General features: G+C 34.3%; 1 protein-coding gene across 1 annotated transcript in view; it reads right to left on the bottom strand.

Annotated features, from left to right (window-relative positions):
* Positions 1–870: 870 nt before the first annotated feature.
* The window catches only part of LOC145663142 (glutathione S-transferase 1-like), a 28,419-nt gene continuing 5,780 nt past the window's right edge, over positions 871–23,509 (bottom strand). The window contains exons 2-6 of the mRNA XM_081729458.1: positions 22,727–22,874; positions 15,614–15,672; positions 8,121–8,262; positions 2,415–2,585; positions 871–1,200 (exon numbers count right to left, since the gene is read on the bottom strand). Of these exons, the coding sequence (XP_081585584.1) occupies positions 1,066–1,200; positions 2,415–2,585; positions 8,121–8,262; positions 15,614–15,672; positions 22,727–22,867 (648 nt within the window). The 5' untranslated portion in view covers positions 22,868–22,874 and the 3' untranslated portion in view covers positions 871–1,065. The remainder of the gene's footprint in view (positions 1,201–2,414; positions 2,586–8,120; positions 8,263–15,613; positions 15,673–22,726; positions 22,875–23,509) is intronic.

The following is a 23,509-nucleotide window of genomic DNA, read 5'->3' on the forward strand; positions in this document are numbered from 1 at the left end:
CATCTACTTATTGAAATGTTCTTTGAAATATGATTGAATATCTAAAATGAAGAGGAAAAAGTGTGTTGGATTTATAATAGTACAATTACGCTGAGTGTAATATCACTGCAGCTGAAACATGTCTCATTGCCAGGTTCTTTCAGCGAGCGAGAACCCCACACAGCCATATGCGCGCGCAACTTTCAAGTAGGAGCTCCACTGACTTATTCAGCCGCGTTGAGACAGATTTCTTGATGTCTCTCTGTGGCCTGTTTGATGGAGACAGAACTTTAATTCCCCAGTTTTGAGAAATAAAATTATTTACAAATTTGATTCTACCACTATTGCTATTAACCAAGCTATCACGGACCCTATTATTTCTATATTTTTCTACAACATGAAATGTATAATGATTCTTATTAATTAAGACATTCTAAAACTATGTTCTTTTAATTTAAAAGGGTAGACAGTGTCTCAGTGTCTCATAGCACTCTACGCTACTGGTGACTACAGATCCTGCATATTTGAAGGTTTTTGAAGGATATACTATTGTTGGAACACTGGAATTGTAACAGCATTATTTCCAACTTTCTATACATTTAAGCATTCATTACAGCCTTCCCCATGGACATTTTCGAAAGAGAATTCCACTCCTTGAAAACATTCCTTGTCATGCACCGTGGTTGCGGTCAGAGGAATTGCAGCTGTCCAACGAGGCTATGAGTAAATGTACCTAAAGCTTAAATCAATGCGAAATAGTAGAAAATAAGGATGAGAGAACGGGAATAGGATATCTGTATCTATGGTGGTAGTGAATGATAAAATTCTTCTTAGAAAGAAAATTCTAATAATTTTATACCCTGATTCCAGAATAAATAAATGCCAAACATATACAAGAAAGCAATTTCATCTTTTTATTAAAGATTTTCTTGATTCGAAAACATTAAAGTCATTTACAAATAATACCTTGATTCATTGTAAGATTTTATTTATTTATTATTTATTTTTTAAGAAAACCATGAGTTTGAATTTGACAAAAAAAGTTTTCACTTGTTTCCTTTGATCTGGCACTGGAGTGTGTGTGCATCAGCCTTGTAACCTCAGTTTGGCCTGTTCGCCTAACAATTTTGCACCTTTGAGATTTTCTTCTGCTCCAGGAAGGGTGCCACAACGTTGCAGCCACGCTGTCACATTCGGATAGTCAGTGGCAGGAAACAATTGCTAAAAATAATAATAATAAATTAAGATTATAGGAATATATATACTATGAACACCTATTATTTTATTAATGATTTACTTGCAAAATTATCGCCAAATAATAGAAATAATAATAATTTCTCGTTATTAGCATTTAACGGGGAAAATATGTCCAAAGATGAGAGACGTATCATCAAAAGATATCTTTGAGCTCAATTTATAACTTCGTTTAAAACTTAATTATAGCTTATAATCTACTGCTAATATTTATTGTGACGTCTATTGCTATGTATAGCTTAATAACAAAATTTATTATTATTATTACAACAGAAAACTTAAGCAACGTTGAACTAGAAAAATAAATCACTGAACGAAGCAACATTTATTTTAAAATGATAACTGTGTGACAGTTTTGCCAACTAACTGAACATATTGACTTCATCAGATACTGTAAAAACAAGAGAGAGTTGCATCTAAATATAACAGGATCCTGGAAAATGATTCTGAACGCTGATTGGCTGGTTAAAACGGATTCAGTCAATCATAAAAGTTGACAAAAGTGAAACTAAGCATCACAGATCCATTACTCTCACTGGTCCGGTAGAAAACTAAGCTACAAATTAAGTCTTTCCAGTAACTTACCCCACTGTTCGTCAATTTTCAGAACCATTTTCCAGGATCATGTTATATTTAGATGCAACTCTCTCTCTCTCTTGATTTTACAATGTCTGATGAAGCTAATATGTTCAGTTAGTTGGCGAAACTGTCACACAGTTATCATTTTAAAATAAACGTTGCTTTTTTTTTTAAGTTCAAGTTATTTAAGATAGCAAAGCTAATACGAAGCAGTTAGTTATTAAGTCGCATGTTTTCGATTTAGAAAACATGCCTCACTTGAATACAATGTATTACAGGTTTTGCTTCCATCTCCCAGGCACCCTTGCCATCTTCTACGTAACATTTGCAATGTCCTGACAAATTGGATTTTTAAGACCCTTAATGCCAGGAAGGTGCAAGTGAAAACGTATAAAGACAGCAGTTATTACATGTTATTCTTTTACTAGCGGAAGAAGTACTACTTAAAGACGAGATAAAATAAAATTAAATGAAATAGTAAAAGAAAAAAAAAACAATATGAACATAGTACCTTACTACAACTGTTCTAATACACACATACATATTCAAACATTCAAAAAACAAAATATAGTATGGGTTTTCGTGTATAGTACTGTACTTACAACTAAACTAGAAACCGTTGAATAACATTCGAAGTCAGCGATTGTGGGTGTAGGTGTACCAGCTACCCAATTCTGGCCTTCCAGAAATTTTTCCAGAAATCCATAAGATTCCAAAACTTTCTTTTTACTTTCTTCGGGGACACTTGTCATTCCTTGGAAGAAAATTGGAGTCTACAACGAAAATGAAATAGTTTTGAAGATTTAGAATAGAGAATAGCCACACAAGGTAAAAAGCTGAGCGAGCAGAACGTTGCAGTTTTCGTGCAGGCTGACACTTGTAAATTCGAAATCTGTATTGCATGGTAAAAATGCAGTGTTTTGCCGCTCTGTATTATGCAAGAATACATGATTTTGTCATTGTGCTTTTGTGATTTTCGATTATGTTTCTATCAAGATTTAAATAAAATAATAATTCAAAATTTACAAGCTAGAATGAACTATGATTAAAAACAATGTAAAATAATTATTTTTACTAGTAAGCTAGAATCTTAGGTTATGTGCTTTCCGGAATTATAAATACAACTATTAGTCAATATATTTCGGACACAACTCTTTATGTCCGTCATCAGGTTGAAGGAAAAATAGTTACAAATGCACAAATAAACAATTACAATAATGTGTTAAAGAAGGGCATAAAAATAATTATGTTTATGTACTTGATAATTCCCTACCATCAATAGTTCAAATGTTACTTTATGTCAGGGAACAAATCCTTTTTTTTTTTTTTTTTTTTTTTTTTTTATAACGGAAAACAGATAAAGTTTCCTTTAGTCCTTTGTACAAGAAATAAATCAGCTTAATGTATACTATCACAATGTAGAGGATCATAATAATAAGCTAGATTTTACAGACGCTCAAACAGTGTTACCAACCTACACATGTTATCTGCATCACGGAGCATTGGTTGACTTGTACCGTTATTAAATCTTTAGAATTAAAAGCAATCTTGGTAAGTTATTAGTCATGGGTTAACTTGAGGTGGTATTCGTATGTTTGAACAAAATGCGTTAGTCACTGAAGATCGAAATTCAATCTGAAATTTAATTTCGAAGTAGTTGCATTAGTTGCACCAAGAAATAGGTGTGTGTGTATGTGTGTGTGTGTGTGTAGATTTTGAACTTCGTAACATATTACAGGTCGTAACACAACATTGATAGTTCTCCATTACGTAATTCTCATGGAAATGATCCTATTTCTTTCTCGCCCTTTACAATGATTCTGACCCAGGGGTAGGGAACCTATAGTAAAAATGTCACCATACCTATTATGTGGAGCAAATTCTGATGAAATGCTGAGTAATCCACAAGGAGGATTATGAATATTGTAAGGATCCCCACATCACAACACAAGCATATGCTCATAACGACACGTGCTGATATTTACAAACAAGCAGACGATACACTAAAGAGGAAGACACGAAGGAAACCGAAAGGAGACGGGCCACACGAAGGAAACCAAAAGAAGACGAGCCACCTGAAGAGGACACATAAAAGAGAGACCACGAAGGAAACAAGCATCAGTTGACCGCTGATCGTAAACCCATTCTAATAACCCTGGAGACTGCTATGAAGTGAAGGAGTTTTCCTTTAATAATATCGTATCTCAAGAAGGCTACTATGATCTGAGGTCTCCTAGAACCGCATCTTTAAATAACCCTAGTGGCTGCTATGAAGCGAAAGGGTTCCCAGCACAAGACGATATAACCTTCAACCTTGGTCATAATAGAGACTGTTATAAGAACTTTTGTAGACACAAAAAATATCATTTTATAATAAAATAGGTAAAGGGCTAAATCTCGGTCCATTATTTGACTCTACCTACAAAACATTTCAATATTTTCGTTCGAAGTGCAAAACATATCTGCTCTCTCTGAGCTTTACCTTTGACATATTTTTAATTTGTAACAATAGAAAAAAATATGTTTAGCTAGGAATACGTCGAAGCAGACTGGCATCCAGTAGAATTAGACTGCAATATAACTTTGGCATGTCACACCATTAAAAGGTTGACGATTCCTATTTTAACCCATTCCATATTATGGAATATTTCAATGTACTTCCTTTTTCTCCTACATCAAACTCTTCTTTGTTGGTTATTCTGATGGAAGCCTAAAATATTATACTCTAACGAAATTACATGTTTGAAACATCGGAAATTCCTTCAATGTTCCAGAATAAATAGCTAACAGCTTTACTTGTATAAATGTGTGAATAGTGGAACCTTAATTAACGAAGACCTCTCAATATTGGGCACTTACATAATACGGACGATATTTTTGTCCCGGTAGAAGTATAATTATGTAGACCTATTATTACGGGACAGAACGCTTCTTTTTATGGACTCTCTCAAATGTGGACTTTGACAGTTTCTTTTTCTTACTCATGAGATTGGTGCTTATGAGTTCGGAACTCACGCTCACTCGACCTCACCCTCACCAAGTGAGCATAAGATTGAGTGAGGGTGATGTCGAAATGGATGTGAATGTGAGGTCGAGTGAGCGTGATGTCGGAAAGGTAGTGTGAGTTGAGTTCGAGTGAGCGTGATGTCGGAAAGGTGGTGAGTTAAAGAGTGAGCGTGATATAGAAATGACAGTGTAAGTGTGAGGTCGAGTGAGCGGGATGTTGGTTTGACGATGTGAGCGTGATGTTGAAATGATATTGTGAGCGAGTTCGAGTGAGCATGAGGTCGAAATGAAGTCGTGAGCGTGAGTTTAGTTCAAAATGGGTACATTTGTTATTATTAACGTTTTAGTAACCTCTTCATAACGGATAGGAATTATTTTCAGTTCACAGAGACTTAACACAGAAAATATTTTCCGCAATTTCAAAATAAAAGTACAGAGGACAGAAGTCTTCATTATTTGTGGGTTTTATCTATTTTTTCGTTCTAAAATAATAATCATGCATGTTCTTATCCTTGCATGCATCCGAACACTGAGTGTTATTTTTACTTTGAGTTCGGTCAGTGTATGAATGAAAAGGGTCTTATGCAGAGTCGTTTTGACGTATGATTAGTGTCATAGTAAAGGCCTGACTACTGCAGGAAACATATGTTAGTCGAACTCCTTAGTAAGGCACCAGTGTTGGGAAGTAACGTAACGCAAGTAACGCGTTACTTTTTAAGTAACGTTTCATAGTAACGCGTTACATTTTTTCCAAAGTAACTGTAACGGTAACACGTTACAAATTTTTAACTAACGTACCTAGTTTGCGTTACTTTTTGCGCGTTACATTTCGGTTAAGTAACTACAATATATATATATATATATATATATATATATATATATATATATATATATATATATTTCTTTCCTGTACGTGAATTTCTCAGAATGAAACAATCGAGCATGAACTACGTATGTCAGTGACTGACAGTCACAGACACACAGAGAAACAGATAAGTTCGTAGTGCCACTTTCTGTTTTTTGAAGATGAGGACAGCCTTAGGGAAATCACGTGTACTGATTGCAAGCACCTGGAAGATTTTGTCGTAGATTTTGACAGCTCCAAATCAATACATTCAGTGAGTGAAGTAGGAGTTCAATGATACCGGTAGTCTATTTTACTTTGATTCGTGTTGTTTTCATAAAGATGGAGAATGAAAATATTTTGCCGTTCGAACATTTGAAAGAATACTTTTTTCTTAAGAGTTGAGGATGATGGTGGACAGAATTTAAAAGTAAAGTGTCTAAAGTGCCCCGGCGGAAAATATTTATCAACAACTAGGGTGCCATAATTAACGATTTACAGTAAGGGGTTAATATGAATAAACTGTGTTCTGATGAGCAGGCCTACTTTATTACTAGAAAATAGTTTGCTGATGGTATGTAATATTGGAGTTCTTTCAGATCAGTTTGCTTATCCTAGAGTCCCGTTGATTATAGAGTAGTGTAATGTTTCTCTATATTCTGTATTTTTAATTTTACATAACAACATTGTTATTATTATATAGATTTAATTAGTTTAGCAGAATAATAATATGCAACCATTTTTTCTAACGCATAGGGATGAGCACGAGTCAAGCTAAAACTCGAATCGACTCGAATTCACGTCGAGTTTCGAGTCAAGTCTAGGGTAATATTTTCGAGTCGAGTTCCGAGCCGATTCAGAGTTCCGAGTCCAGTGGAGTTTGATAAATGGCTTGTTCGTTTTAAGTCGTCTTGAAATCATGGCCTGATTACACTGGAAAACGAAAACCATGAGAAATGTAAGCTAAACAGTAATATGGAATACTTTTAGTGTTGCTCACGAGAGAAGACACTGCTCGCATCTCGTCTCGTCTCGATAGCGAGACCACAAGTGATTTTTTATAACAAGCTCAGCTCGGCTCGGCTCAACTGAGAAGATGGCTCGAGCCGGCTCACTTGGGGTGAACCATCGGCTCGAGCTGGCTTGGTAGGGATGAGCCATTTGCTCGGTTCGACTCAACTGAGCCGAGGGCTCTAGCCGAGTCGGTTAGGTGAGCTGTTGGCTCGGCTCACTTCTTGGTTTGGGTCGATAGTGAATGAGCTGTGAGCCGAGCTGCTCGAGTCATTGGCAATTTTAAACCAGGCCGAGCAGTTTTGGAGATATTTGGCCAGTGCCCTATAACTTTTAACAGTGTTTGGCTCGAACCCGAATACTCAACCTAGACCCTCAACCCAAATTCAGAAGCTCGTGAACAATGTCCTTGACTCCTAGACTTCACGACTACCGAGGTTGGCAATCAACTAGTTTTTTAGTATTCAAATACAAACCACCTATCTTTCATTTTTATATACAGTGTTGTTATAATTAATAATAATAATAATAATAATAATAATAATAATAATAATAATAATAATAATAATAATAATAATAATAATAATAATAATAATAATAATAATAGCGGTAGTAATAGTAGTACGGAAAATGAAAGTCATATTTTTTTTCACATTTTTAAAGTTTCGGACCTAAAAGTAACGCGTTACTTTCGAAGTAAAGTAACAGTTACTTTTTGGGGGCAAGTAACGCGTTACTAACACGTTACCTTTTTAGAGAAAAATGAAATGAAATGAAATCTCTAAGTTTACGTCCCACGGTTATGCCGGTTAGGCTAAAGGAGACGGTGATGATGAGTAATGAATGAAATGGTGGAATGAAGAAGTGGGAGGAAACGGGAGAACCCCGAGAAAACCTACGCACACGGTGTTTGTCCACCACAAAGTTATTTTTAGAGAAAGTAAAGTAACTTGTAACGCGTTACATTTTTACAAGTAACTTACCCAACACTGTAAGGCACTAATCATGGGTCACAACGACTCTGCATAAGGCCAAAAGAGTTTTACAGAGGAATGACATGTACTTTAAAAGAAAATACCAAATGTACAGTAGATTTTGCAGTACACTACCATATAAACACATTCCCCAGCGATAATTTGGTTTCTTTACAGAGAGGGATTTTCTCCCTTGTCTTCGCAGTAATTCGAACACTGAGAACATTTTTTTCAATATTAGCGTATGTTTACATTTATAACTATTACAATTACTGTGCAATATTACTACATTAGCTGTGAGTAATCTAAATTTATATAATTTTTCTGTAACTGACACTTTTCATCTTCCGTTAATGTCCGTTATTCAGAATTTTCACACTATTAACAGCTCTATAAGAAGTAAAGAGCTTTAAAATCGAAGTAAAATAAAATTAAGAAGTTGAAAAACATAAATGAAAATTAAATTTACTTACAAATATTTCCCTTATTCTGACAAAGAGTACGCCTGTATCAAAATGCAGTCTCTGATCAACGACTGCTCGTATTTTTGGGTTTTTAGGATAAAGCGAGTCATCCTTCCCGTATTGCGTCACAAGGTACGAACTGATAGCGTGACTGAAATGCATAAACATATGTAATACAAAATTAACAAAAAAAAAAGTTAATTTGAAAATCTATATAAGCGTATGTCAATATACAGGGTGTCCATAAATGCCTACCCTTATTGTAGTCGTTTATAACAAATTAATGGTACTAACTATGCACTTATCATTGCAGGTACACATTGAATTCATGAAGTTTTACTATAGCTGTCTCATACACATCACTTTTGCAGCTAGAAGCGCTGTGACTTCAAAGTGGTTTTCCTGTAGAAAAAGAAGCAATATGTTATATGGTTTGCAGATTCGAAATCACCAATATTTGTGAGCGAATGTTTCGGGCACATGATGGAAAGACACCACCTGATGTAAAGTTAATTAATTCTTGGATGTTCTGATTTTTTTTAGGCAACGGAGCCCGTTAAGAAGCGACAAGGAGCAACAGGCCATCTGCTTCTGACGAGGCTGTGCAAGGATTGAAACATCATAGATGAATTCGCCACAGTAATTGACTTAAATAACTTCACATTAGATGGTGCCTTCCTACCGTGTGTAAAACATTCGCTGCACTATTATTGGTGATTTCGTTTCTACAAGACATACAACACGTGGTGCCGTCTCCTACAGCGAGGCCAAAGCGACAAAGCTGGTGTATGTAACACAATCATAGTGAAATTTTATGACTTCTGTGTGTACCTGTAACAAAAAATATACGTACAATTAGTATTATTGATATGACTGTTTTAAGTACTATAATCAGGGTAAACATTTATGGGCACCCTGTATTTTTATTCATTTTTACGTATTTTCTGTCCTCTTTCACTTGAAAATGGTTTTAACCGTCGAAAACACTAACTATAGTTTCTTCTCGTGTATATTTTATTCAGAGCCATGATAGAAATTTTTGTTGTAGCGTGACAGATATGAGTTTGACAATATTATTCGGACTTAACAGACGGTGTCTTCCCGTTGTGCCTACTTCCCGTTATGCCTACAGGCCCTCCAGCACTTTGTAGAAAATATTTTTAATGATCTTATCTGTAGGCAGAACGGTAATTCCCGTTGTGCCTACTTCCCGTTCTGCCTACTCTTTCGAGACGGGGAATTCTGTGCAGGGAGGGATCTTTTCTAGGGATTTTTTCTTTAGTAATTCTAATAGATTCTGTAAGAAGAATAACTATTCCTTTAAATTTCATCATATATTTTAAATGTTATCTTACTTGCTCTTCTCAGAAAAAATGACTAGGTACAGTTTTGTTATTAGCAGCGTTATTCACGTCTACTTTAGTAGAGATGTGTTTTTTTAATACTTACAGAGAAATGGAAAATTAATTGATTCAGTTACAAGAAAATAAACTTATTTCGGTCTAATATCAAGTCATTTCACAACAAAATTTTATTCAGTTTTCCAGTAGTTCATCTCCAACATTCTAAGGCTCGCAGTACGTAATAGGTGCTACAGTTCACATCCTCAAAATATATTTGGCCATATATTAAACAAACAATGCAAGAAGATGCATAATTCGGTCTCTTTTCTTTTTCTAAAAAAAGCCTTTGTCTTCTACATCACAGATCTTTTTCCGGCATCACCTCTATATATGATCAGGTGCTTTGTCCTCTATACATGATTCTGTATTACACGCAATATGTCGTACTTATATTGTAAAAAAAGAAAAAAATGGGACCGCAATGGCTCAGGGGTAGAGCGTTCACCTCTGGTGCATGGGGTCCATGGTTCGATCCCAGCTCGAGCCAGGTGAGCTTTGTGGTGGACAAACACCGTGTGCGTTGGTTTTCTCGGTGTTCTACCGTTTTCTCCTACTTTCCACTATTTCATTCATTTCTCATCATCACCGTCTCCTTTAGCCTAGCCAGCATTACCGTAGGACGTAAAACTTAAAAATTTCATTTCATTTCATTTATACTGTCAATGTAAATACTAAATACCACATATCGTCAATATACCCAATGTAATTTAAATAAAGATCTCATAATCGTTGTTCAAAATGTAAACAGTATGCAACCACATCTATGTAAGCCATCAAGCCTATTACACGTGGTTCCAGCCTTCCTAATAATCGTAAATATCTGTGATTTTATTCTGTATGTGACCACACAAATAGCATTTTAATTTCGATTATTTTACGGTAAAAATATTCTGTGAAATGTAATGGAAATTCAGAAGGAGCCTTCTTTGCGAATTTCTCAGAGTTTTCATTCTCACCGTCGTGAGTAATCCGATTGGGTAGAGAAGCGTGATTATCTAAGCAAACTCATCACCAACAAAACGCCGAACACGTATTTCATACTTTGACCGTTTCTGATTTTGAAAACACTCCTGTGTAGACTATAAGTCATTACTAGGCACCTTGCTTATCACACTGACACTAACAAATCATATATAATAACTTTTTAACGTAATAAGTAAAAGCTTGTTGTGATTCTTATTGAAACGTTTATGTTGCGAGCGGAGCAAGCAAGAAAATTTTTATCATATCTATTTCTTTGCAAACTAACAATATTGATTTAATCGGACGCCAATACGTTTTCAGGGCGACGCGTCGTTTACTGACTTCCCATATTTTTTATTTCTTCTTGCTTGTTCGGCGACCCCTACTATTAGCGCTCAGGGCAACAGCCCCGCTCGTTCCCCTCTAGCTACGCATCTGATTACTATAACAGTCTTATGTGTTTCGTTGGGTTTTCAGTATTTAGAAAATGTTATTTCAATAAAGTGAAGAATTATATATAACATTTTAGATTCATGGCCGCTGAAAAAAAAAAATCTCTTTATTAAACTGCAACTATGATTCTGTTCCTTGAATTTTGTCAGTTTTATCAGAAATTTTCCATGGGTTTTGTCTTGCATTCGCAATAATCTGTTTCGTAATTCTAAGAAATTATGTAAGAAGAATAACTATTTCTTCAAGTTTCATCATAAATTTTAGATGTTATTCTACTTTTTCTTCTGGGAAAAATTGCTGGGATATAGTTCTGTTATTAGCAGGGTTGTTTGCATCTACTTTAGTAAATATGAATATTATTTCTTTTTAATTCCTACAGGAAAATGGAAAATTGATTCAGTTGAAAAAAAAAAAACAGTTTGACATTGAAACTGAAACGAAAACGAACATAAAACGAAGTTTCTTCGGTCTAATATCAAGTCATTTCACAAAAAAAATTTATTCGGTTTTCCAGTATTTCATCTCCAACGTGCTACGACTCATAGTACGTAAAATGTGCCACAGTTCACATCCTTAAGACATGTTTGATGGCCATATATTAAACAAATAGGGCTAATGCAACAGGATGCATAAGGGGGCCCTTAAGAAAGGGTCTTAGTCTCCTACATTAAAATTACTTTTTCGGCATCACCTTATCAGCTGATTTGTCTTCTATACGTGATTCTATACTATATGCCATAATATCATACATACTTCTATTTTCATATTTATATTGTCAATGTAAATAGCAGGAATACAAAATACAAATATCATATTGAAATGAATTGATATTAGCCCGAAGTAAGTCTGTTTCGTGTTCGTTTCAGATACAATGTCAAACGGGTTACTGGCAACTGAATCAATCAATTCGAGGAAAGAGATATGATGGAGACAAACACTCTTTTTAAAGGCCGCCTTATGCATCCTCTTGCGTTGTTTGTTTAATAGTTGGCCAGACATGTCTTGGGGATGTGAACTGTGGCATTTTTTAGTACTGCAAGTCTTAGCATGCTGGAGGTAAACTACTGGAAACCCAAATAAAATTTTGTTCTGAAATTGCTTGATATTAGATCTTTTTTTTTTTTTTTTTTTTTTTTTAATGTTTGTTTCACATACAATGTCTAACATTCTTGCAACTGAGTCAACCAATTTTCCATGTATGATGAAACTTGTAGAGGTGGTGGTTGTTTTTACAGAAGCTTTTAGAAATACTAAAGAAATATTCCCTACAAAAATTCCTCCCTGCACATAATTCCCCGTCTCGAAAGAGTAGGCACAACGGGAAGTAGGCACAACGGGAATGAACCAACGAAAAAATATCCAAAGATTATATATATATATATATATATATATATATATATATATATATATATATATATATATATATATATATATATATATATATATATATATATATATTAATTGATAAACATCATTCAGCTGAACAAAAGAGTAAAATCTCATATGTAGTTTTTAAAGAAAATAGAAGAAACTTTTTTCTTCTTGAAAACCTTAAATTTGATACTCTACGAGAACCACTTCACCTATTATAGGATAATGAAACTGACACTCATCACACATGCTCATCAAACTCTCCTTCGTGACACCAAGAAGATCAGAGTACGGAGTATGATTAATGAGATTATGGTTACAATTAACTCGTAAAATGTTATTTTCTGTTTAACTAAAATATTGTTCAAAAAAATGAAGCATATATCAGCCGAAATATCACATCAGCCTAAATAAAACGACAAGCTTCAGATGAATTCTCATGAAAAGTTTTCGACAAAAACGATTTTTTTTATCTCAAACATTGATACTAAACAAAAACAATGCCACCCTTCTACGGTGAAATAGATACTGAAGCATACTTTCTTCAACCTCTTCATCGTGACGCCAGCAACATGACACGAAATATTAAGGGTAATGAGATAAAGTAAAAAATTATCATTAACTCTTAAACTTTAATAGATAAAGTCCAAAATTATCATTATCTTTTAAACCTTAATAAGAAAAAATTCGAAATTATCATTAACTCTCAAACTTTAATGAGCTAAAGTCTTAAATTATCATTAACTCTTAAACTTTAATAGATAAAGTCCAAAATTATCATTATCTTTTAAACCTTAATAAGATAAAATTCGAAATTATCATTAACTCTCAAACTTTAATGAGCTAAAGTCTTAAATTATCATTAACTCTTAAACTTTAATAGATAAATCCAAAATTATCATTATCTTTTAAACCTTAATAAGATAAAATTCGAAATTATCATTAACTCTCAAATTTTAATGAGCTAAAGTCCTTAATTATCATTAACTCCTTAACTTTAATAGATAAAGTCCAAAATTATCATTATCTTTTAAACCTTAATAAGATAAAATTCGAAATTATCATTAACTCTCAAACTTTAATGAGCTAAAGTCTTAAATTATCATTAACTCTTAAACTTTAATAGATAAAGTCCAAAATTATAATTAACTCTTAAATTTTAATGAGATAAAGCCCAAAGTTATCATTAAATCTTACTTTATTTTCTGTTCAGTTAAAACATTGTCTAAAGAATATATTTTGACTGATATATACGAGCTTGTGTCAAAAAGTTTTCGAGACTAGTTCTGTAGCTTGCCAACAGATGGTAGCACAAGGCTGAACACACAGGAACAGAAAGTACCAACTTCCATAAGTCAATGTTCCGAAATACATCGTCCTGTGTACATCGGGAGCTGCGCAGCTGGTGCTATATATTATGAGCACGTACACTACAATGTCTCCGATTTCATCATGGACAGCAAGTTAGAACAACGAGCGAACGCCAGACTTGGTTGCTGCGGACTTCGCCACCTTCCCGAATTTGAAGATCCAGCTCAAAGATCACCCTTTGGACATTATTGCGGAGATTCAGTGCGAATCGCAGAAGGTTCTTAACACACTTCGACTTTCAGGAAATATTCCAGGAGTGACAGAAACCCTGGGAGCACTGAATTGCTATACAAGGTGACTATTTTAAAGGTAATAATGTGTAAACGTAGATAAATAAAATACTTTCTTGTAAACAGAACTAGTCTCGAAACTTTCTGATAGCATTTCGTATGTAGTTTCTTGTCAATCTGATGCAATTAATAATGTCTGTTCTACTAGAATACATATATTATGTACTGTACGTGAAAAATACTGTACTGTACTGTATGTACTATATGTGAAAAATATATACTGTTAACTAGGAGATTATATCTAGGTATCTACAGTATTTTTGTTTAATTTCTCCTTACATGACGAACATACTACTTCTAAAAATATTAGTGCAAAAGCAAGTGTCTTATATACATTTGTAGGAGAGAGCATTTGATATGACAGTTGAAAACAACTTTTAATTTTATCTCTATTTTAGTTTAGTTTCAACGTGTAATGTACCTTTTAATATACATTTACGATACTATTCAATCATAATGCCTTATCAATTATGAGTATAGTAGGATAGGTTAGTAATAATATTTGTGGTCAGCACTGGCATCTATGGCTTATCTAAGCCCATCAGATATGAAGGACGATGTTCCTCGCCAGTCACGCTACTCAGGGAACTGGGGAAAGAAGGAAAGAAGCACGTTGGGGTCATTATGACCTGTTATCAATGAGGAAAACCCAGGAGAAATTTCACCCAGGATGGGTGGGTTGAAAAATCTTTTATAACTTTTCGACCAAGTGTCCACTTCGGGAATCGTACCTGGAAGACCGCTCACACCAAAGGCGAGAGAGTTAGCTACTGCGCTACGCGGGGGGCATATAATCATAGTAGAGTTGTGAACTGAAATTTTAAAAGAAATGGCTTAAGACAGCTGCTAAAAGAAAAAAAAAAGTTTCATTTCAAATAAACTATTAAGTATTATTGACAACATATATTTCTATATCGTCTTAAAGTAAGCTCGTTTTTAACCAAATGCAATAAACAATTAGACTGTACGAAAAAAAATCTTAGTTTTCAGTCATTTATGGAGTCCAGTAAGAAATTAAACTTCACTCGGTCGAAAAAGTGTAAAAGCGTTTTTAGGTCAGCAATCCTAAGTGAGATTTTCTTGGGTTTTCCTCACTCACACCAGGCAAATGTAGGGATGGTACCTAATATATAGATCACAGGCCGCTTCCTTCCTTCCTTTTCCTCGGATAGTGTAATCGCAGAGGGACGTCATCTGTCATATGTGGGGGTGCGATGGTAGAGCGTTCACCTCCGGTGCTTGGGATCCCTGGTTCGATCCAAGCTCGCGCCGTGTGGACTTTGTGGTGGACAAACACCGTACTCGTGAGTTTTCTTGGGGTTCTCCTGTTTCCTCCCACTTTCTTCATTCCACCATTTCACTCATCTCTCATCATCACCGTCTCCTTTAGCCTAACCAGCATAACCGTGGGACGTAAAACTCAAAGATTTCATTTATTTCTTTCATATGTGACGGGCTCACATGGCCATTGATGCCTAATCCTACTCCTAAGAGATTAAACTTATTTTTTATACAAAAAATAAACACATATAATAATAATAATAATAATAATAATAATAATAATAATAATAATAATAATAATAATAATAATAATAATAATAATAATAATAATAATAACATGACTACAAACGTAATGCAAAAGTAAATTTACCTGTCCCAGATAATGAATCCATTGTCATCTAACACAGGTACCGTATGTTGTGGGTTCATCTACAAAGAACAGCAGCAAATGACGTAAGTTAAATGAACCATGCTATTTTATCAATTAATACAACATTAATATTAATAGAACTTTATAATAAATTGTAGTTTAATTATTAATAAGAAATTAGCCATTCTACATGTATACTTCGAAAATATTGAAGTATTTAATAAAATTTATACTTCTCCCAGAAAGATATATAAGAATCTACGTACTTGTATATATTTTAGTGTTCATTCATTTGCTTTTTTTTTTTTCTTTCTTTAAGTTAACCCACCATTTTCCTGCTTCCTTCAGTGACCGTTTCCAAATTTGTATTGAATTCTGACCACGCTGTTGCCTTTTCCCCTTTTACTATTTTCTATATCCTCTCTTTTAATTTCAGAATAAATAAATAAATAAATGTGGTAGTTGACCGATTTTCTTCAACTATTTTTTTCTTTTTCAAAAATGTTTCAGGGAATTTTGTTCATATATCATGGATGGTTATTTTATTAACTACCCTATATAAAATTTACTTTCCCGCAAAATTACAGAAGGAATAGTTTATTAATGGGGTGAATTTTGTCCGAACAATTTGCTTGAACACTGTTTTAATAATTTTCTTCGCATTTTCAAAATAAATTTATTTACAGCTACAATTGTCACATGTTACTAAAAGTTAACAACTAAAAATGAAATGAAATGGTGACAGAATTAAGGAGAAAAAAGTTGAAAATATCGATTTACTCGAAAACGACATAGCATTTTTTTTTTTTTTTTTTTTTTTTTTTTACATGTTAACGTAGGTATGTTACGACAATTTTCTCGAAAGTGACTCTAATGATTGATTTTCTTCGTGTTTTCTTAATAAGCACTTCTTCATTAATCCTAGAAAAAGGTTCAATTCTTTCTGAACAACCAATCAATTCATTTCTTTCTGAATAATCTCCCAAAATATGGTTTATTGATAAGGTGAATTTTGTCCGAAAAACTTTATTAGAATTTTGCTCATTTCTATCTATCTATCTATCTATCTAAACAAACTTGGACGGATGATAGTACATCTACAAAGAAGAAAAAAAGTCCTACTAAACATGGGGTAAATTCCATCCCGTTTAGGAGTGACAGAGTGTCGAAAGTGTGGGAAAATGAACTTCAGAGGCCAACAGTTTACAAACAATACATCGTAGAGAGTGGCTTAAAAACGTCACAAAAAAAAAAAAAAAAAAAAACTTACTCTATTGAAGAGTGCATGTTTGAAAACGCAGCTACGTGTGCGCACGGGATTAACAACGTGTGCCACTTCTTTCCTTTACAGCATGTCCGGGAATCCCTTCGTTTCTTTGGGGAATCCCGTGCGCACGCATAGCTGCGTTTTCAAACATGCATTTTTCAATAGAGTAGGTATGACTTTCTAAGTGATGTTTTTAATCGCACTCTCTACTATACATTGTTTTTAAGCTGTTGGCCTCTGAAGTTCATGTTCCCACACTTTCGACATTCTGGCACTCCTAAATGGGACGGAATTTCTCTCATATTCACTAGGACTAGTTTTTGGTTCTTTTTAGATGTACTATCACCCGTCCAAGTTTGTCCACATAGTTACCGTTCACCCTATATTATATATATATAATAAGTGACTATGTCGGTAACTTAATAACTCTTGAACCACCCGACCGATCTCGATCAAATTTTCAACATAGATGAGGTTCGGGCCTAGGATAGTTTTTGTCGTTTCACTTTCACAGTGTAACTTAAGGAAGGGGGAGGTGGATATATATATATATATATATATATATATATATATATATATATATATATATATATATATATATATATATATATATATATATATATATATATATATAAATGATTGAAAATGACCGATATTAGTGTCGAATCCAAAGTTTTCGGTGTCGGTGAGATGAACCGTGACACTTCGGATGCTGTTTAAATCCAAATTCAGCCCACAATAGTAATATTTAATTTTTATTTACATAGATTAGACCTATTTATTATTTTTTTGATTTTTCATATTTTCTTTGTTTTTATTCATTTATTATTATTATTATTATTATTATTATTATTATTATTATTATTATTATTATTAATTTACTTTATGACTGACTAAGGAAACATTACTAATTGTTTCTATTTTAACCCAGTGAAGCGCGCAATTGACGCTAGTATTTCATAAATAAATATTCCAGTAATAATTACTCAGTGTGACGTGATTTGTAATTTAATTTAAGAAATAGGAATAGAAAGTTTAGTGTAGTACTTCCCCAGAAGTGCACTGCACGGTGTATCTCATTCTTTATGCCCCCGCAATCTATTTAGTAACGAAAAAATTGCATAAATTTCCCTGAAATATGTACATAATATTTCTGGAATAACAAACAAAATAATTCACTTATCTCGTGAAGAGTTATTGTTAATAACTTTTTCAGATGCATGTAAGATTAGCTAACTTGAACTTATCGTTATGATGCCAGGGCATTGCGGATGTCTTCTATAATCAAACATCAAACTTTTGCTTGTAACGAGTTGATCACAAAATGGTTCCAGAAGAAATGTCCATCAGGGAATTTTTGTCATAAAAGGAGTGATGTTGATCCATCAACAAAGAGAAACTTCATAGACAATATGAAAGGTAGGATCATGTGGATTAGTAGTGACAGAAGGAAGGCAAAAGAAGATATAGAGGAATTTCATAGCCAATTGAAGACCAACGGATATGATAAAGAAAAGCTAAGGATGGAAAGTATAAGAAGAAAGGACCAGAATAGTAAAAAGGAGGAAAATAAGGAAGAAGAAGAAGATAAAGAGGAAGGAAAGAAGACATGGTGGGGAATAGAACGTATTGGGGAAGACACGGAGATAATTAAGAGAACACTAAAGAGAAAAGGGAACGTTTCTACGTAGAGGAAAGGGAGTAGGAAACTATTGGAACGTATTACACACCTGGAAAAAGAAGAAAAGGAAGAAAGCCGAGAGGATCTCATGGAAAGAAGAGAAGTGGTTTACAAGATAAGGTATAGTGATTGTAATAGTTGTTATATAATAGTGAAATGGGGAACAAACTAAAAGAACGGTTAAAACAACACCAAAATTATGTGAGATTAAAAAGAGAAAGAAATGCCATTTTTAAGCACGTGAGGGACACAGGACATAATATTAATTGAAGTGTTAGGACTGGAACAAAGGACGTTAATAAGAAAGTCGAAGGAGGACAAATTGATTGAAAAAGAGCAGAGCTGTGTTATGAATTGAAATGCAGGACTTCAAATTGACGAACGGTCACGCAAGTTACTGGAAAGGCTTAATTTGTAGCTGTTTTCTATCGTACAGGGAGGGAAATGAATTTGTTGTGTTTAGTTTCACTTTTGTCAACTTTTGTTATGATTGGCCGAATCCGTTTTGACCAGCCAATCAGGGAGACCATCCTCCAGGACCCTGTTATATTTAGATGCAACCCTATCTTGTTGTTACAATGTTTGTTAAACCCAATATGTTTAGTTAATTCGCGAAACTATCACACAGTTATTATTTTAAAATAAACGTTGCTTTTTTTCAGTAATTAGTTTTCTAGTTAAAGATAATATGAACTAGTTAGTTCTAATATCTCATTTCCTATGGAATGCTATCAGTCCTCCATCTTGTTTCCTTTTCTCCTCCCGGATATCCTTCTACATGTTTCCTCTGTTTCCTAATTTATCAGTTTCATTAAATGTCTTATACTGTTTCTCTGCCGATTTGACTTCAAGTTTTAGAATTTGGGAACTCGTCTTTTCTCTGAACTTGTTTCTCACTGTTTGTTTCTGGAGCTTCCATATTTGTAGTTTTCCTTTTCGCATTATAGTTTTATTTTGTATTTTAATTTCTTTTCTTTTTTCTTTTTCCTTTTTTTTTAAGTCTTCAACCAACAATCTATGATTACACTTAATCTTTTGCTAAGAATCACTTTCACATACCAGAACATAGCTGCTCAATCATAGAGAACTAGTGCAAGGGGTTCCTAGTTCAATCCCAGGCCATGAGTTTGCAGTGGACAGAGGTGCACCCACGAAGTCTACCGGTTCCAGATTGTTCCCGAAAATTTAACATACATTTGTACACTTTCTCAATAAACTATACTTGTTTAACAAGGAAATGATTACTCTAACATGAAAATTGGATTTTGTACTTCATCTGTACTCTTTCTCTTATAAAAAAAAAACAATCAGTTCTATCATTTTCTTTTTCTATAGATGGAAGTATTTTACAATTACGTATCGTCGTTTCTGGTGCAAAATAATACCCGTTCAAAGCTACAATAGACGTAGTGGATTGTAGTATTGAATCTTCCCGTAGCTTAGACCTCTCCTAAGAAAAGATTCTGGGTACACGTCTGGTAGTGGACTATACAGCATCAATGGGTTTTCTTGGAGATCTGTCGTTTTCCCTCATTCTCTTCATTTCATCTTTTTCCATCATTCATTTGAATTATTTTCTATATTCTTTGGTCTATACAGCATGTAACCGTGGAATATTAAACTAAATAATTACTTCCCCCATAAACGCACATATTCTTCAATACTTAATTCCCTTCTGAGCAATATTAATAATTATCTGTTGAAAATTCGTATTTGTAGCATTTTAACGACTAGGGATGCGCACGAGACGAGTCGAGACAGAATTTTCCTGACAAAATTTGAGTCGAGACACGGCTCTTCGAATAGAGAAATATACATTTTTCGAGTCGAGACATCACTTTTACAGCACATTTTCGAGACGAGATAGCCACAAATTTTGTCCCGTGCGCATGTCTATTAACGACTACAACACAGTAGAAGTCAAACCAGGGTGGATCCAGGACGGACTTCTGGGGGACGGTGGGTTGTAATACTGCTACTTAGAGCTACTTTTAAGAGCTCCAAACTCTGGGAAGGGTTTCATTTATATATAAAATTAAAACAACTTTCCTCTTCTAGGGGGGGGGCGATCCCCCTCTGGATCCGCCACTGAGTCAAACCTTAGATGCCTTAACGTGTTCCAAGCTCCAGACTAGTGCCTGTGTGAGAACAAAGCTTTAGTTGAAGATTAGTTTATACGTCATCTCCATTTGTAACAACAATCACTGTAATCCACATAATATAAAGTTGGTAGTCTTACGTAACTTGCAGTTCATATTATCCAATTACGATTTGAAATTTCTTACTTTATTTTGAATCAAGAAGGAAGATGTATCAAGATTCCGGCTTACTTTGAGAAAATTTTGTTCTAGGCGGAGCAAAGACAAAATATGAGGGTGCTGCACTAGGATACTATTTAATAAAGAACGTAAGCTGCACAAGAGTCACACGTACTATCAATTTAATTTACTTTTGTTTCGGAGGAAGGTGTTACCACTCATTCCCCGGAAGTGCGACTGGAACAAACACACTGGATACATTCTAAAGTAATCTATAGTATTATCCTCTTTTACGTTCTTGAATTAACGTTTCCCCATTTTCTACATTTTTTAAAAGTCCCTTCAATTTTCCTGTATTTCCAATGTATTAAAATCCTTAATTTTACGTTTATAAACTTGTAATTTCCCATTATTTACGCCAGGTTATGTCTATCTCTAGCATAACAGCAAGATCTCGCGGTGTGTCCTATCAGATTCCACTACATTGAATTCACGTAAAAATTTTCTCGGTTTGCAGTTCTGTTGTTCTACGAAGCAGTGATGCCAACCCGTGGAAAAATCCCATATTGAGCGATTTTTTGACAAATGATTGCTCGAAAGGGAATTCTGGGATAAAGGGAATTCTGTAAAAACTAGCTGGATTTATGGGATTTTTCATATATCTATTTCATTGACAGCAACAAAATTGTCTTATGAGCGAGTAATACACAAATGAATCTCCAATAAACTTGAAACTAATATTAATGGTCAAGTTTAGTTACTATAAAATGTATATGAGTGTTAAAGTCATTTATGTAGTGACTTATGAATCTCAAAAAAAAAAAACGTGCCAAGGAACGTTAATTGTACTCTGGTATTATTATTATTATTATTATTATTATTATTATTATTATTATTATTATTATTATTATTATTATTTGTAAAAAAATAGGTGAAAGGCAGAACAAAATTAACGCAAGAAGGTAAAACGAGAAACGTCAACTTCCAAAACGTACCATAAGAAATGACTGGAGAATGAAGTTTATCTATAGATATATCACATTGACTTGACACCTAGTCTTCCGTCCCGGCGCTGCTGTCGGCTGAAGGAATTTCACTCCCTTTCGCTAAGACTCTCTCCTTTAGCAACATCTGAACTCTTATTGGCTCAACTCGTGGGTGTGAGCATTAGTTTGCATTTTTGCCACGGCTCAAGGTATTTTGGCAGCACAATAGTTTGATTACTTTCAATAGGAGATTATGGCACAAAAGCGTGCTGGAAATACAGTATTAAACTCACAACAAAACGTACTTACTTTCATCAGCATTTTCACCTGTCTCTTTCAATTAAGGAAAATATGCATTTATAAGCTGTTTGATAAACGTAATCGATCGGAATTTTTTTTGACTATTCACTCATTTATTGAAGAAAATTGCTGATATAGACTAATTTCGTCGTTCATGTTTTCTTAAGTATAGAAAATTTAATAGTATAGCGTGGGAAATTCAAGAGGAAAATGGGGATTTCTATCTGTCGAGATGGGATATTATAACGTTTCAGGTTGGCATCACTGCTTTGAAGGCCTATCCTGATCCTCTGTCAGTTGCTGAGCAACTTTCAAACCTACATCAAGAAATGATAACAGTTCATGCTGAACTACTGAATGAAGAGAAGAAGAAGAACAGATAACGTTACAACAGTCTAAAACACTGATAACATTATTAAGCCAATGTTGTGAACTGTCCCATTTAACATTTGTCCATGATGAAATTATGAAATATATACAGGGTGGCGTGAAACTTTTTGGAGCTCCTTCCCAATTTCCCCAATTAACACTTTTCCGTGTCTTAAACCATTTTCTCCTCTAACCACTTGAAAAGCATAAAAACCGGAACAACTCTGTAAATACTTACTTATAAATACATACCTTTAAAAATTCCTCCGTTAGATGTTCACCTTTCAAAAGATCTACATTTTTAAGGTTCACATCCAGGTTCAAAGAGCGAATCGTAAGTAAAGCACCCCTGGCAGGAGGACTCAGTTCTACGAAATACAGGTCGATGGGCATTGTTTTGCTGTTAACAAAGAAAAAGAAATGAATGGCAATTAGCTTTATTATGTAGAATACAGTGCATCACAACTTGTGGTCATTATCTGACAAAAGTGAAACATATTAGGAACTCATAAGTAGCCACATTGTTCTGCCTAAATTAAAAGTTTCCTTAGCTGACCGTTTTAACACAAATTAATTTCAAGGGACCAAAATGGCAGAATGGAAATCAACGCAATATCTATGAATTAAAAGGACTAGCTCAGGAGAGTAATGCTCCCGGAAGTAGGAACGGAAAACACAATTCTGATTGGTTGGCGTTATCTATGTCTTGCCACGTTGCATTCAAATAGCAGAATTCAGAGGGTTGTTGTCGATCCTCGTGGCCGAGTGGGCTAGCGCTATATGCTAATAACGAAAATCTCTTTTGGCGTGAGTTCAAACCCGGCCCGAGGAAACTTTTTTTAAACTTTTTTTTTTACATTATTATAACACTTTTTAAATTAAAATAATACGAAAATAATACTCAAAAATGTGATTTACTTACTTTTGTGCAGATAAGTAGTAGTAGTAGTAGTAGTAGTAGGAACGGGTTAGAAGCCCCGCAGGGCTCGTTTTGTTGCCCTTGTACTCCATGATATAAGGCTCGTTTTGTTCCCC

Source organism: Thermobia domestica, chromosome 10 (assembly GCF_964235325.1).
Source record: "Thermobia domestica chromosome 10, izTheDome1.hap1.1, whole genome shotgun sequence".
NCBI lineage: Eukaryota > Metazoa > Arthropoda > Insecta > Zygentoma > Lepismatidae > Thermobia > Thermobia domestica.